A 17,229-nucleotide genomic window follows, 5' to 3' on the forward strand; every position below is an offset into this window, starting at 1 on the left:
ATCTACGCGAAGGAAGGGTTACATGAGATAACAACTGCGCAAGTATTTTTCTCATCGGCACTGACACCCGTGGTGCTGCTGGTGTAGCTCCAGCCCTAGTATTGTGTGCAGCAGAACACGTTAGTGTCAACACCTGCTTGAGTCAGGTCATCCTAATCCACCGTGATACTGTGTCACGTGTGATGCTGCCTTATAGGGTTTCATACAGGTACTTAGCATTATTTTTCTCAGAACCATTTAAATCTGCTGTTCTTCGTATGTATTCTTTCAGAACAGCGACTACACACGCGTTTGTCTACGGTAAACTCCTGAAGAACCAGAGGTCAGTCAGTCTTACGGGCTTTACTAAATCAGTAAAGTGAAAAGTAATGTCAGATACCTTGTCTGTCATGCTGTTTAAGCGTATATAAATGTAAAGTTTGATCTCTCTGGGTAGTTGTCAGTGAAATCAACAATACTAATTTGATAGTTATGTCTTTCAAAGAAATAAACATACTTTGCAAACTTTGTTGGAATGTAAGAACACTCCACACCTCCAAATATTTAGGAACTGGTTGGTTCTCATGAAAAGAAGCTGTAAGAAACCTAGACACTATCGGGTGACTACCACATGGTTTTTATTAAGAAGTACTGTAGTGGATAAGGCTCATCTCGCGGTGTGCACAGAACTATAACTCAGTCCAGGCTGGACTAGCGAAAGTAGGAAATCTAACACATCTGCTAAAGATAGCAAACTGACGAGTATTCTTGAGAATCAATGAGCATGTCAGCCATGTGTATTGCCTTATCATCCGGCAACTCTATTTTCATAGGTTCTGAATCCAGAATAAAGCCTATAAAATTCATTTTCCTTAAGTGTTCAAAATTGGATTTTTCATTACTTATTGTAAAGTCTATTTCTCTAGGAAACCTGCTATGTCCTCTACTGGTGCCTTGCATTCAGTTTTTGTCTCTGTCTGAGTATAAGTGTCATCAATATACCCCATACACTGGTAAACCTGCAGTCTCAAGTGTGAACATACTGGCTTGTGTAACTTACTGAATATCCGAGGAGCACACACTAACCCATCTGACATATTTTTGAATTGGTACAAGTACCCATTCCTATAATCTTCATCTACACTCACTGAGTAATAAGTATGTGTCAGATCAATTGATGTCATGTACATATTCTTTTTCAACAGTTTTCCATTTTGAAGTGATGGCACTCTGTAAACTGGTTCAATTTATTTCAAAAACAATCTATATAATCAATCTGATTTTTTCTTCTTTCTAATAAACATATTTGAAATGAATTGGTCATCAGTTTCTAATGCCATCTCAGTGACAACCAGTGTTTTCAAAACTTCCCTTTCTTGATTATTGAAATCAATTTGTTTGGGTTCTTTAAACTGCTTTGGAATTTTTATCATATCTATTTTCAGTCTTGAAAAAATATACCTATCGTGGATCAACTTCTCCCACTCCAATAAACAAAAAGCTATAGAACCTGCGTCTGAATTTGGGGAGTGACGCTGACTTACGAAGCTGAATGCTCACTCTCACCCATTGGCGTCAATACTGCTAGTTCTGCTTGACCTTATTTACCAAACCGGTTTGTATTTGATACCTGACTAGACTTGACGTTCGACATGAGAATGCAGACGTCTGCTTGACATGCCAGAATGTTTACATGCACGAAAAACAAGCACTGTACGTCACAAGAGTGAAAACGGACGTCACACGTCGCACGTTCACCTGGTAGCAGATGATTCTAGAGCTTGATAAAGAGTGCAGAGATGAAAGGACAATAAGAATATGTACCTGACACTATACATCTGTATTGGTGTTCAGATTTGTGAACTTCCGGTGTCAAAAGACATGCAAACAGTAAGTTCATTGTGTACAGAGTGCACATGCAATACGTGACATCATATTTCCGCCAAAGTGCATGACAACATGTATATTAAGGGTTGTTTTTTTAAATACCTTCTAGTGCATCAATTTTATGTTATGCACAGTTACGTTTTTTCCCATCAGTTTACATAAATTGGTTATTTCAACTGTCTGTGTGTTTTTTTCAGTTTAGTTTATATTAATTTCACGTTTCATTTCATCAACTGCCATAGTGGACAAGAGAAAAGTTGAGTTGCTGATATAATGTTTGCGAAAATAATTATATATATATATAACCTTTCATGCTAATCCAAACAATTGTACAGGCAACGGTATCGTGTGAGTCAACGCGGATTTGACTTCATTTGGCTAAATGACTTGTGGTTAAAGCTTTCGCTCATCATACCGAGGACCTGGGTCTGATTCCATACATAGGTACTGTGTCTGAAGCCCATTTCCTTTGTTCCTCGTCGTGATGTTGCTTAAAGCTATGACAATGTCTTATGAAATCAGTTTAAATGTAGAATGCATACAACTATGAACACATGGTTGAGCAAGAAAGGCATTTATGTTTCAGAAATAAAGCATGAAACATCAATCTTTGACAATTTTGCCGTCCATTTTCGTACAATAGTTAACATTGGCTCTTCTGTTTCTTTTGTATCCTCCCGAAATATATGATTTTAGTGAAAACAAATACCTCTCGTCATCTAGGCACTCAGGATACGTCATGTATCAACCGAGTCAGCGAGTCCCGTTCCACCCGATTCCGTTACGACAAGCGTAGTCGCCTTTTGGATCAAGAACGGGTTGCCAAAGACCTTGTCGACTTCACATCTTCACGGATATAAAGAGGAAACAAACTTTACCATTCTTAACAATGAGTTCCTGAGAGGTATCAATTGACTCCTCGTAGCGCCATAGACAGATATTTTATTACAACATTATAGAACTGGACGATGTGCTGATGTTCAAGAGAGCTTTGGTTGAACAAACCAAAGTCAGTCTTCACAAGGCTTGTCAAAACCCAAGATATCTCCAATTGAAACCCTCCAAATTCTTGCCGGAGGGCGATGATCTCCATTGGCAGCACACCGTGATACACGAGTATTTCTCAGCAAGGAAGCGATGGCATCTTTCATTGCTTTGTCCAGCACATGTTCTATAACGATGTCAAATATCTGCCCGACGTTCTGATTTGTCTTAGCACTACTTTCCATGTGAAAACAACTGATGCGATCTCGCATATACTTCTTTCTCTCCTCTGTCTTCATCCCTTTTCCGCATTTAAGGTCGCATTTGTTGCCAACTAGAAGTATAGGAGTGTCTGGGGAATCTGTAAACGAAGCGAACACTGATGTGAACCATGTTACAATGTTTCTAATATTCATGGTTAATTCTTTGATCGTCATTCCAGAAGTTTGGAATCTACTATTCTATGCATCATATTTATTCATTGATAATCGTAAAACTGAAATTGTTTGTCACCCAATGCTGCTCTCAGCATGAGAAACTCTGGCTATTATACTAACGCCCTTCATGACACCCAGCACACCATTTATCAAGTCTCCAAGTCTGACTACCTGATCTGTTTAGCAGCTCATGCAACATGCAGTATTCTTGTATTACCCTCAAACCCTTTCTGAACTTCTGATGGTCTAAGAGGCCGAACTTAAACATGAGTCTACCATCAAATAATAATCTGAAAACACAAATGCTGATATAGACAAACAATTTACCTTTAATGTCTAAAACACGACGACATATCTTGATAGCCTTCCTCAAAGACTTTCGTTTATCAACAGAGTAGATAACCACAAAGGCGTCACTCTCCTTTATATATGCGTCTGTCGCTGATTTGGCCTTTTTCGCCCCACTTGTGTCCACCACCTGTATCTGCTGGTGACTGCCGCCTGGGAGTCATGTGATAAACATAAGCCACCGACACATACCAAAATGTACTGACATTTTGTTTGAGAAAATAATTATCGTATCCAGTAAACTGAAACGACACTTTTAACAGATTTTGGACAATTAAGTAAAAGAGAATGTTTCAAGTGTCAAGAGGGTCGTCACCCGATGGCCTGACTTGTTGATCTAATGCATTTGCTGGAACAAGAATGTTTACAATGTCATGTATTTTCAAGTGTGACAAGACACTTGACAGAAAACTTTATTGAGCAATGAAGAGATAGTACTTCTGGTAATAAACATATTGAATTTCTGTCATTGCAGTGAAAGTACCACTTTTTCTTACTCTTTCACACTCGAGTACATAACAAAGTATTACCTGAAGTTTTCACAAAACGGATGAAAGTCTCTTGGCACGTGGGAGAACGCTCTTCTGGGAATGTACCGTCCAGGAAACGAGTGACAAAGGACGTCTTTCCAACATTGGGCGCCCCAAGCACGGCGATAGTGATGCAGGCTGGTAGTGATTGCCGTCTCAGACCCATACTGCATGCTAGTCATTACTGTGTCACCTTTATATACCATCTTTTAACGCCTTGGAGTGCTGTGATTGGCTAAAGAAATGCTCATCTCACCTGCCACCTCCTATTTTCACACTACACAAGAACATTATCAAGTTAGTTTCTTCTTTCTGTCCAAGGCGGAGAGTGATTCGTGTGTTGTTATCTAAGTGAATTGAAAATATAACGTGAAAGTGAAGGAGTGATTGAGTGCGTTTCATGATGCAGTGTAAGCCCAATTCACGGCAGAACACGATCGATGTTTAGGCCTAATTTAGGCATTGTGCATGAATCGTATTGTGATCGTGATTCTTAGCCCAGCACGATTATTCAAATACAAAACCTGTTTCAGTAAATTTAATATCGTGATGAGGTCGTGTTGATCATGTAGTTGTTGTGTAGGCATCGTGTAGTGTTCCTGTTGTGGTTATGTTCATCGTGCTTCAAGTTCTGGACACGATTCCTCCCTCGAACACACCACAACCAAGAAATTTCTCGTGTTCCAAAAGCACTGTTATCCTGCTCCAGTTAATTATTATATGAGATGTGAACACGACGGTCAGTCTGTCAATATAGGAAGTGAACTCGAAGATGCACGATGACTGCGCGATCGGTGTACCATCACGACGGGCGGGCAGAGCATATAGCAATCAGAGAATTTCTCGTCCAGAGCTTTCAGCCAATCCAATTAAACCAGTCTACCCACTCACTCACTCACACGCCCACACACACACACCGACCGATCCAGTCGATCGCTCACATATTTACCAGCCCACACACTCATCTGCCCACTCACACTCACTGACTTTATTTATACTCTTTATATTTACTTCCAGTCACCTCATCGACTGGATCAAAGAGGAAGTACAAACGAAAGCGGACTTCCGTGTTCATGTGAACGAGCTTCCACCAGTCTTCACCCGTCATCTGTGTTGCCAGCACAGTGTCGCAACTCATTATATCGTCACACTGACGTGCACGTGATTCTAGACGTTGTTTCTGGTGCGACAAACTCGGTCTAAAATTTACGTTCGATGTGATAGTGCTGACATCCGCTTGACACTCCCAAACGTGTACTTGCAAACAAGAAAAGCAAGCACTTAATATCACAAAGGTGGAAAAGTACGTTGTACAGCCACCCTCATCTAATTACAGACAATTGTGAATCTGGATCAAGTGTACATAGATCCTATAAATAAAAACTAAAATGCTCAAAATCTTTGTTGATATCGTCAGAAGTGTACAGTGATAGTGCTGATAGTGCTTCAAGTTCTGGACACGATTCCACCACGAACTCACCACAACCAAGAAATGTCTCGTGTTCCAATGGTACTGCTATCCTGCTCCTGTTAATTATTGTATAAGATGTGAACACGACGGTCAGTCTGTCAATACAGGAAGTGGACTCGAAGATGCACGATGACTACGCGATCGGAGTACGATCACGACGGGCGGACAGAGCTTATAGCAATCAGAGAACAAGCGTGCAATCTTTTGGAAGTTACTTCAGAAAGAGGGGTATAAGAAGAGCCGTTGCAGCGTGCATATTTCTAGTAAGAGCAACAAAAGTAAGTGAGTGAGTTAATATTTAACGTCACATCGGCAACACTGCAGCCATATCGTGACGAGAACGATTAATTATAAAAATGCAAATGATTTAATAGCACATATATCATAAAAACCTGTCAACGAGGGGCAATAAAACTAACTGGAATGTCACAGAGTAGAATGTAAAACTAGCGATTAGACGTAAAACAATGTATCTATACAGGACAATACTATATTAAAAATGAGTTCTAGGTTGCCAACAGCGGAAGGTATATCACCATACTAAGGACCATGGGGACGTACAGAAAAGCAACAAAACCTGGAAGAGTGGCTTTTTCTCAATCTGCACATGTGCCGCCCGATACAATGTGACGTCTTCTACCAGTGGAAATGATGAGGATGTGCAGGAAGAAGAAGTGACTGAAGATGATGCTCAGGAACTGGAAGATCTGAATGCCAAGAGGTTGACCCTCTCGAAGCAGAAGCAGATGCTTTCATAAATCTTGAGTTTGACCCTGCAGATGACTGTCAGCAGCACGGACTATCAGCAGACTATCTGGTATCGGTGATGCAGAACATGGTGCCTGAGTTAAGCAAAGTGTTCATACTTTACTCGCAACATTTGGCCATGGACCACCACAGGAGAGGTCATCGGATGATGCCCATATCTCAGTTCAGTCATCAAACTAGCAGCGTCAGATCCCAGATGCAGCAAGACGTATTTCTAGCCCCGCAAACAGCCGATTCCAATCACCGGTTCCATGCATACCCCAAGACCGGATTTGGATGCAGAAGTTTAATGTGTCTACTCCCCAGTAGAGTTCCAACAGTGGCACTACAAGACCAGTAAGTACTAAGACCACATAGTCCTTTTAAGGACCACCCATTGTTTCAATGTGACCCAGACCTCCTCGGGCAGGAGTTGCGCACGTGTTTCCCATCCAGAGACACGGGGCATCCAGACACGGGGCATAATCAGTTTGTCCAGGAGGTCGTCAGTACTATTCATAAGTAATAAATGGATGCATAACTTCGAATGAGTATTCTTTTATGATGTCCTCGCTGACTTGTGGCACGACGAGTCCAACGGTGTTCTTGGTAACTCTGAAGGAGTAATGCATGTCCAAGAAATGTTCCCCTTAGCGAAGATTAACAGAACTCTTCATGCCTGGTTCGAGTGCTTTCCTGAAAGGAATATCTTTCTTCTGAGGTAAGGGCCGACTCGAGTGACCCACTCTTGTAAGAGAGCATCGTCTACCCTAGACAAATGTTGCTATAGCTGACACTGTCTACATTGTTCAGCTCCACTAGCAGAATCTCATACTGTCCATACAGAGGTCTCTGTTGCAACCAAAGTCGTGTCCACACTGCGCCTATTCCTGTCTTTCGCCTCTTCTTCGATAGCCCTTCCTCCAACATCCGCCTCCTCTCCTTCATCTTCATCCATTACAACTAGTTTGAGGTCATTTAGAATGGCAAAACATTGTATAAATAGACAATATGAAGTAGGTCTATATTTCGCAAGCCAGCATGGTGGGGACGGCGGGGATCTTAAGCTTCTTAAGTTACAATTCACAAATATGCTACAGTTACAAAGTGGTAGGAAGAGATATTCTGAGATAGAATATCAAGGTACCCCCTCACGGGACAGTGTTTTTTTCAGTACTTCAACCCGCTCTGAAGATACAGCGAGTAACAATCCCAGTTGCAAACCTACCAATTTATCTATCCAAAAACACAATAAACTAACATTTTCAACCAATTCTATTTGTTATTTTTTATTTTAAAAATCAATATTTTAGAAACCTAGCAACATTAAATGGATCTTGCATGGGTAAACTTTGAAAAGACAATACTCGACAGTAATGCTTGACGGTGACTCTTTCCTCGCAAAGGATACACAATAGATGATCCTCACATTTCAATAAATATACTGAACAGCAAAAGAAACGCAACGTTCAAAAAATGAAATCTATTACAAGTAAGCGTTCAGGTTTCTGTTCTATTTAAACATTTGACAAAAAGCCAGAGTTGCTTCTCTTTTGTTGTTTCGTATAGTCATGAGTGTATCAGGGGTGTGCGGCATCGTCTTAAAATAACCCTGTAGTGTGGATTGACAACCCACGTAAATGTGGCCGATAGTTTCTTGGGTGTTCCACTTCCTTTGCATTAAATATCTGATATAACATCTAATACCGTGCTTGTGATCACTGTTAGGTATCAGAAGTGACTTCACATATCTGATGAGTGATGACAAAGCTGCAGGACAAGCAAGTGTGTTTCCAGTATGGCGGGGTAACTAACAAAAGACGATGCCGTTCTGACCAGGAACAAGATCTAAGTAGTCTATATTTATCGATTAAAAGAGGATGTTTATTCAACACGAATGTATGTCGAACAATGTTATATTTGGACTGTTGTTTACTCTGTAAACGGAGCTGGTGAGCGAGAAGGTATAGTTCTGGCTACAATAATAGAGGCACAAGCAGCTGCGCGATAGTCTCCTGATCCACGTGGAAATGTAGGTGTGGGTGTGTAGTACTGGGCTAAGTCGTACTTTAGTGTTTGTCAGTGCTTATAAAAGAATTTTCAAGACGCAGCCCGTAAGCTCACACTTGCGAAAATTTTCGAGTACTTTGGTGTATGACGCACATCTAGCTTACCCATAAATATCACACGTACTGGACTTACACAAAACGATTGATATGCACATGGGCTGCGTATTGTACGTACGACTGCGTATGAAAGAAATGTCAGTGCACAACTCTTAAGGATTATGCAGAAGTGTGACAGGGCCCTAACATGCAGCTTGAGTTATCCGGTGTAGTAATGTGTTAGTCCTTTGAGCATGCACGAGAGTGTAAAAACAGGTAAAAAATGGTCATTATTATACTACCCATCAAAAATGTAGACTCACTAGCATATAGCTGGAATTTGGCTGAGTATGTTGTCCCATCGCTGTACCGTCTAGAGGTACACGTTTAAAATAGCTGTGCAATTCCTTATTGTCACTATGAGCCTTGGCATGCATCACAGGAGATCGTCTAATATATAAATATCTGCAAACGTAGACAGCAGGATTGTATCATGAGGAGCCTCCACATTAATTAAACCCCATCCTCCGAATTAATTGGCTTATGTGTATAGGTTAGGCCACGAGGGCCCCGTGTTCAACCGTTGAACTGCTGAGTTAAACCCCAACTTAACTCAGCATGTCAGCGGTTAAACACGGGGTCAAGAGTGGTCTAACATAATTAAACCATAACTAGCTTTAGATGGTATTAACTTCGCTGATTATGCTGTAATTGTAAGTCAAAATAGCGATCTATATTTTGCGCATTTGTATGTCTGCGTTCATGGTTGTGAATAGGTTTTCTTCTCAAAGCCACTGAAGCTAGCAAGCATGACCGGTGCGTGCATTTGGAACTACCTCATGTTCTTAACGATTTATTATTCTTCTGGTTTTGCTTGGCCGTTTAATATAAGGGTTGACAATTTAATGAAATTCAAGACTTTGAAATAAACTTATCTTAAATATAAATGGTCTCTTGATGTACATTGCTAGCAGCAGTTTCGTTGAAATTTAAAATGTCCGTTTGAGACAAAATGATACCTATGAATTATATCTCGCTTCTCGCGCTGTTCCGTTAGTTGCCACAGCGTCCTTGTAACAAACTGGGAAAATGCACAAATAAATGACATTTTCTTCAACAACTTTTGTCACTTTTCAGACAAAAAGTTTTGCGATCATCTCAAACACATAAAGTACAATTTCTATAAAAAAATATATTTTTTTACCATCTACCGGTCTCAGTCGGTCATGCACATTTACCAACATACTTAATTTTTCAAATATAATAATCTTCTTGATGATGTGAAGGTACATCTTACTCAATATTGTGACCATACTTTGTTCCATTGCTGATATTAGGGTTGCATGTTCACGTGCTGCAAAAGTGCATTTGAGAACTGCATGACACCAATATTGCTGGTGACCTCTTTCAAAATACCTGCCTGCTCGGGGCGGTATATTTTCAACCCATTCTGCAAGATTCTATTCTATTAGGTATATTTTCAACTGACCTGGCCGACAGTCGGTGTAATATTTAGACATGTATATGAAGATATTCATCATATTTCAGAATAAAATCATCAATTCATACACAAATCTGAAATAAACACCTACTTCATTCCATACATTGGCATGATTTTTTTCTTTTAATATACGACATGATGTATGGTTAGTGTCCACGTGTGTACTTATTGCTGCCCATGGTCCTTGCCACCACCAACATTGTACCATGTGGTCCTCAGGTCACATGCACGATAGGTTATGCAACGATGAGCGTGGACAGTGCTTGGATGGGTGACCGGCAGTTTGACTACTGAGAGTTTATAGGACTTCAGTCCTGCCCCACAACGAAGCACATGACACAATCAGTCATGTGGTCTCACCTTAGGCAATTGAGCAGGGATTATGGAGGCGAGGAACGATCTGAACACCACGAATGGCGTTTAAAATGTTGCATAAAACATATTTCACGTGAGTAATTACTTAGCTTGAGGTAGGAAAACTGACAGCACAACTAAGTGAGGAACTGAGTGTGTACCTTTGAAGTTGGCGACATTTTATTTTGACATCAAAAATACTTTTTGTTACGAAGCGAGGGAAGTAAGTTGCCAACCTTTGCTCGCTTCGCTCGCATTCATGACGACTTGTTATATTCTCTATGCTGCGCAATCCCGTTTGCACTACAGTTTGTCTGTGTGCAAAGAATGGTATTCTGGGACGACCAGACCTCAGTGCTCGGGGATTAAGAATAAAAAGATGTTGTTGCTCAAACAACGTGGTATGTATGTGAACTGTGAAACACATCTCTAGTAGCTATGACTACCATGCATGACTCATTCTTATTTTGCGAACATTACTGATAGAGTAAATACTGCTGAATGCAGAAAAGGAAAGTTTGCAATTGTTGATTCTAATGCACATGTGCTCCCTTTCAAAAGTTTAAACTCACTTAAAATACTCACTGTATTTTGTGGATATATACAACTCAAAAAAAAGAAACTCCCTATGCGTTTGTGTTTCTTTTTTTTCTTTTTTTTTTTTTTTTATTTTTGACAGTTGTTATACGAACTGACGCGAAATGGCTGAACCTCTTGGTCATTTCACGGAATGACTGATTTCATAATCTGACTGCAACATGGTACATCTGGTTGCATCAAGCACTGATCCCCCCCCCCCCCTAACTTGGGGGAACCAACTGCAAACCTTATGCAGATGAACTGCTCGAAGGTCATGCAACAAATTGCTGAAAAGCATGTGCACATATGTGAACAGCTGTGTTTTGGAGTAACGTTTTGTTCAGGTTTCGCCAGTTTTCACTGATTTTTATCATTTATTGAACTCATTACGGTAATCGTTTCAACGTTACAAATTTGTTTTACAACATATCAATTCACATATAAACAGTACCTTATAACAGTATGGAATTTTGTTTATTAATTTAGTTTAGTAGTTGCCTAAACTAAGAGGATATATTTACACCAGTGCGCCTAAACGTTGACAGGAAGAATACTCCATTGATGACTGTAGAAGACTTCATTTAGGAAGTCAGAGTAAGTGAGTGAGTGAGTGAGTTTAGTTTTACGTCGCGCTTAGCAATATTCCAGCTATATGGCGACGGTCTGTAAATAATCGAGTCTGGACCAGACAATCCAGTGATCAACAACATGAGCATCGATCTGCGCAATGGGGAACCGATGACATGTGTCAACCAAGTCAGCTAGTCTGACCACCCGATCCCGTTAGTCGCCTCTTACGACAAGCATAGTCACCTTTTATGGCAAGCATGGGTTGCTGAAGGCCTATTCTACCCCGGGACCTTCACGGGTCTCAGAGTAAGGGAAAACAAGGTTACTAGTCTGAACGGAAGCTGTATTCCAAACAACTGTCAGTTCGTTAAATGGCCTACACAACCTGGGTGCTCCAAGGGAGATTGAGAAGTCAAAAGCTATCGTCAGCAATGTGCGTCATCGATGAAACAGAAGCTTCTGCTTGTGCACATATCTGTTCACTGAAATATCACACTGACAAAAGTCCACCGCGATAGCTAATCATATGAGAATATCGTTCAAAAATTAATTTGACAATATACGAGACCCTGAATTTACTTACTCTCCCGTGAACTGAAGTGAGTGAGTGAGCTTAGTTTCACGTCACACACAGCAAATCCAGTTCTATGGCGGCGGTCTGTAAATCCAGTGATCAATACCAAGAGCATCGGTCTACGCATTTGGGCTACGATGACATGTGTCTACAAAATAAGCGAGTCTGACCACATGATTCCGTGATTCGCCTCTTACAGCAAGCATGGGTTACCAACCTTTGGAGACAGATGTTTCAACACAACTCTGCTGCGTAGGTTACCTCTCACAAAAGTGGGTTATTGAAGGACAATATCCTAACCCGGAGCTGAACAGGTCTCCATCTATGCGAAAGGGGCTATGGTTAGCCCGTCATGAGAATATCCCTGTAGAGAATAGGTTATGTTTTCACTGTTCAAATTGTGTTGAAAATGAAGCTCATGTTTTACTAAATTGCCCCTTATATACACATCTTACAAGTGACAAAGCTTTGTTATTATAAATGTATCGGTTTTATGCGCCTTACAATGTCTCATCAACTTGCCTTTATTTTTACATGTGAAGAGTTTACTTTTACACTGGCCAAAACCTGCTGTGGTATTTTAAAACATAGGCGTGTTTTATCGTATAAATAACACTTGTTATTCTATGCATTTATATTATAAATATCACTGTTTATAATTTTAATCATCTCTCATAAATCGCTTGCCGATTGGTCGCTTTTATTCATTGTACCATTTTTATGTATTTATATACCTGTGCAAGTGAGATGTAAATAAACAAATCTGTCTGTCTGTCTGTCTGTCTGTCTCTCAGTCAGCAGGACAACGTTTAATTATCCAGTGTAGTAAAGAAAACCCAGAACAGGGATGACCCATGGTAAAGACCACCGACGATTCCATAATACAGAAAACAAGCGAAACATGCGTATTATGATATTTATTGAGAACTTGCTCAGACTAGAACTTGGTACACAAAACCTGTATATCAGAACAGCAATGTTGAAACGCAACACAACGTAAAACTAGTTATAAAAACATTGTAAAAATAAACAAATTGAGATTGTGCTGACATAACACAGGTCAACAATAACAAAGGCGTATACATAATAACATTAGAGATTTCTGAAAGCGTGGGTATTTTGTTCCGCAATTGAATAACCGATATGAAGATATGCAGATTTAATGAAATATAAAATGTCAATGCGCATGTGTCCCAGAATTACCTCCATATAAACTGTAAAGGGTATAGATCATGTTTAGACAAGGTATGACAAATCCCATGACAGTAACGTTTGTCTTAACACACTGCACGCACACTCTTACTAACTGTAAAGACAAATGAAAAGGTTGAAATTTTGAGGCAAATTGGTCCAGTAATTACTATCCCGAAAGCAGCACACATGAAGTAACTACACCAGTGGTATCAGCGCCCTGAAATATACTTGACGGTGGGGAGACTAGGCTTCAAGTCTGAGCATCCACTCATCCAGTGTCAAGGAGTTTTGTATTCTCGTAATATTACGGAGGGAGCATCAGGAAAAGGCGTCATACATTGTACCCATATGAGGAATTTAACCCTGTTTTCTGTACAACAAATGATGCGTGAAGCCCCTGGGCTGACCCAAAACCAAGCAGTTACAAAAGTGCTGCCACCACTGCTTCCCTGTGTCAGATTTCAAGCCGGGAACCCCTTGGCTGACCCCACACAAAGCAGGTAGAAAAGAAATGGGCTTCACACATTATACCCATGTGGGTAATGAACCCGGGTCTTTGGCATGGCGAGTGGAGGTTTAAACCACTTGGCTACCCCACTGCCCCACTGTGTTTGAAAAGAGTAAGCATGTCCTTCATTTCTGATAGCACCTGACACTCATAAAATGTGCATAAAAATATAAACTTTACTGACCGCCACCACAGCCATGAGTACCCAAACGCTTCTATCAGTTTTCATGGCGTCTTATACAGGCTCAAGAGGGTTTGATTTTAGGAAAGAGGTATACTTTTATGAAACATCTTGATTTCAATAAAGAGGTATATTTTCATGCAACAAAGAAACAGGTTCTTCAACCCATCATCAAAAGGAACACATAAGAGCTTGATGGCTTCTTTAACGATATTTTCATAAACAAACTTTGTAAGGTGTTAAAAATCACGTTCATCCTACCACTTTGAATTTTAAACTGAAGGAGCTGATGGGGTGAAGGACCTACATACATTTCCTTTCATGGCCACACCTCGAAAATTGTTGAGACATGACATGCAGTTCTTAATACACAGTCATTTCCAAATAAAACTTCTCCACATCAAATACACCATAACAAGATGAAATCTAAAACAATGGTTATGTCTGAGATGTTGAAGAAGGAAGGAACAGGACATTCATATAAACAATACAAAATTGTTAACTAAGGTAAGTAACAGAACAATGATATCATATATACATCGGCTGTGTAATTCGACAATAACATATATTAAACAGTCAATAGTAATACACAGAGATCAAACTACTCGAAAGGGACAAGCAAACAAAAAGAAGTTTGTAGACATAGTGGGTGGCATGTGGCATGAGTGAGGGAGGTTAGTTTTATGCTTCACTCAGCAATATTCCATATATGAGGCAGCAGTCTGTAAATCCAGTGATAAACAGCATGAGCATTGATCTACACAATAGGGATATAATGATATGTGTCAACCAAGTCAACGAGTCCGACCATCTGATCCTGTTAGTCGCCTCTTCAGACAAGCATGGGTTATTCAAGATCAATTCTAATCTAGGTGAACCTCAGAGGCATTGTGGGCGGAGAGTGGTATGAGAGTGGATGGTATATGCCTGCCCAAGTAGTACATCAGTCATCACAGCACACTAAGCAACCAAACCAGGGCAAAGGAACCGATGACTGACAGCATGAGCATAACAATGGGAACAATGACAATTTTGAACATTGAATTAGTCACTTTCTGTATCTGAATTTGCATTTTCAGAAGCTGCATCAACAAAAAAAAATAATGTCCAACTATGTGTAAATATCTCAAGTATGCTGTGTCCCTTTCAAGTCGCGTTTTCCATCTGACTAGACGAAGTGATTGCACTTTGAGGAGGCATGCACAGAAAGGTGGTAAATATACTATTTACATAAAAACTAACAATGTAATGTAGCATCAAAGTCAGATTTAAAATACATGACAAATATATACAAATAAATTCATATGTATTTAGAAACATGCTCAGAATCTTTGTATGATTAAAACTATGATTTTTTGATAAAGTTCCTGGTCTGATTTCTTGACACATCAATACTAATGTGAGACGCTGAACAATGCCTTTCCAAGATACTACTGTCATATAAAAACAAAACTATGAAGTCAAATATGCCATATAGATAGGTTCAGAGGAAATCTGCAAAGAGAAACATCTGGCTTGTCTTATATCTATAAAGGTGTATAGGTATAACGAATGATGTATACCAGTCAAAGGAAGTTAAGAAATCATGATTCTTTCGCATGACTACCACTTGTCATGGAAACATAAATCTGTGTTGGATCACTGACATTTTGAATAATAATGTATTGATGTAATACTCAAAAAATCATTAAACTGACTGATTTTGGTTTTATGCCGCTTTTAGCAATATTCCAGTAAAATCATGGCACAGGACACCAGAAATGGGCCTCACATGTTGCACCCAATATGGCGATTCGAACCTGGGTCTTCAGTGTAATGAGCCAAAGCTTTAACCACTAGGCTACCCTACCGCCCCCCAAAATCATTATAGGTTCAGTAGAAACCAGATTCACCAGATTCATCATGAGGGCATAACAGCTTTCAGTATGAACGAACAGAGAGTTGGGCCTAGATTTTCGAAGCTCTCTTAGCGCTAAGATCATTGTAAGGTAATGTTAATGTATGGCACTTACAACTACCTTAGCGGTAGAAGAGCTTCGAAAATCTAGGCCCCGATTACCATTAATGTAACAGATGTTCTTAAACATTGTTTTAGTAATACACCAAATGCCATGATCATTTTGCCAGAGGTGTGGTTCTAAAGCTATTTCAGAAATGCACCTGTATACTTAAGTCAGGTGGTTATGAGCAGTAGAGTTCTTTCTGAATACATATCCTAGAGAAATCAATGAACAGAGTTGGGCTCAATATTTGAAAAAGGTAATTAGTGTATTAGTGCTCAAAGAGTTGCAAAAGGCAATATTACTTTATATAATCCTTGGGTGGTAGTTATACAAAAGCAAGACAAAAGGCAGTTAAGTGTTTACATTTGCACATTTTGTAAAGATTTTGATGAAAAAACCCCAAACAAACCTATATCTTCCAGTATATAGAAAACTTTTATGCCGACTCCAATTAATTACAATGAAAAGTTGTATTGTTATTTTAGAGTAAAATGTGGAAACAAAATCATTCAACTTGGACCATCCAGTCCAAAACTGGTCACAGCCCTATATATCCCTTCCATCCAAACACTTTTCCCCATCTTCTTAACATTTTCTGACAGAAACATACTTAGGATTTAATTTTACAGCTGACTATAAGGCAAAATCTGTTAATCAAACATACTGCTAGACACATATTAGATGATCCTGCGCACTAAATGCATTTGTGGCAAGAGAGGCGGTACAACAAATTGGGCGAGTACACTTGGCTGCTACAGGTAGCTTGACGATTATGCACGTGCAATACATGCTAACCCTGACATGAAATCAACACCGCATATTCCTTCAAATGATAAGACTGCAATTTCAGGCATAAGATACTGATATTCCACGCTAACCTCTAGTTAAGACGAAGACAAATAGATGATTGGGGCATTGACAAGCATTTTAGATATTCAACAATTTTGTTAAAAAAAAACCCCAGGAAAATGTCATTTGCTTTGTGAAATGGATTGGTGGTCCTAAACATATTTGCTCAGTATATTGTGTTGATTCAATTCGTTGGGATTGTACCTGTTCCCAAATCGAGTGTGCTATAACAATTCATGCGTGAAACGCACGGGGAAAATGAACTTCTCGATATTTATCAGACAACCTGTCTCCCTCTTGTTTCAAGTGGATCATTCTGTGGGGCATTCCCAAGTATGCAAATTGGGGTCATTTGTCAGGCCGTGGATCATCTTATATGTGTTTACCAGTAAAATATCTCGTCAACACAAAACAGTTATTATGCTAAC

At 39.7% G+C, this 17,229-nt stretch overlaps 1 protein-coding gene across 1 annotated transcript; it reads right to left on the minus strand.

Annotated features, from left to right (window-relative positions):
- Positions 1 to 2,876: 2,876 nt before the first annotated feature.
- LOC137279006 (ras-related protein Rap-1b-like) lies at positions 2,877 to 4,331 on the minus strand. The gene is made up of 3 exons (XM_067811492.1): positions 4,166 to 4,331; positions 3,615 to 3,788; positions 2,877 to 3,211 (listed from the first exon to the last, which is right to left on the minus strand). The coding sequence occupies exons 1-3, from the start codon at positions 4,329 to 4,331 to the stop codon at positions 2,877 to 2,879; spliced, it is 675 nt and encodes a 224-aa protein (XP_067667593.1).
- Between the last annotated feature and the right edge of the window lie 12,898 nt (positions 4,332 to 17,229).

This window comes from Haliotis asinina, chromosome 3, assembly GCF_037392515.1.
Source record: "Haliotis asinina isolate JCU_RB_2024 chromosome 3, JCU_Hal_asi_v2, whole genome shotgun sequence".
In the NCBI taxonomy this organism is placed as follows: domain Eukaryota; kingdom Metazoa; phylum Mollusca; class Gastropoda; order Lepetellida; family Haliotidae; genus Haliotis; species Haliotis asinina.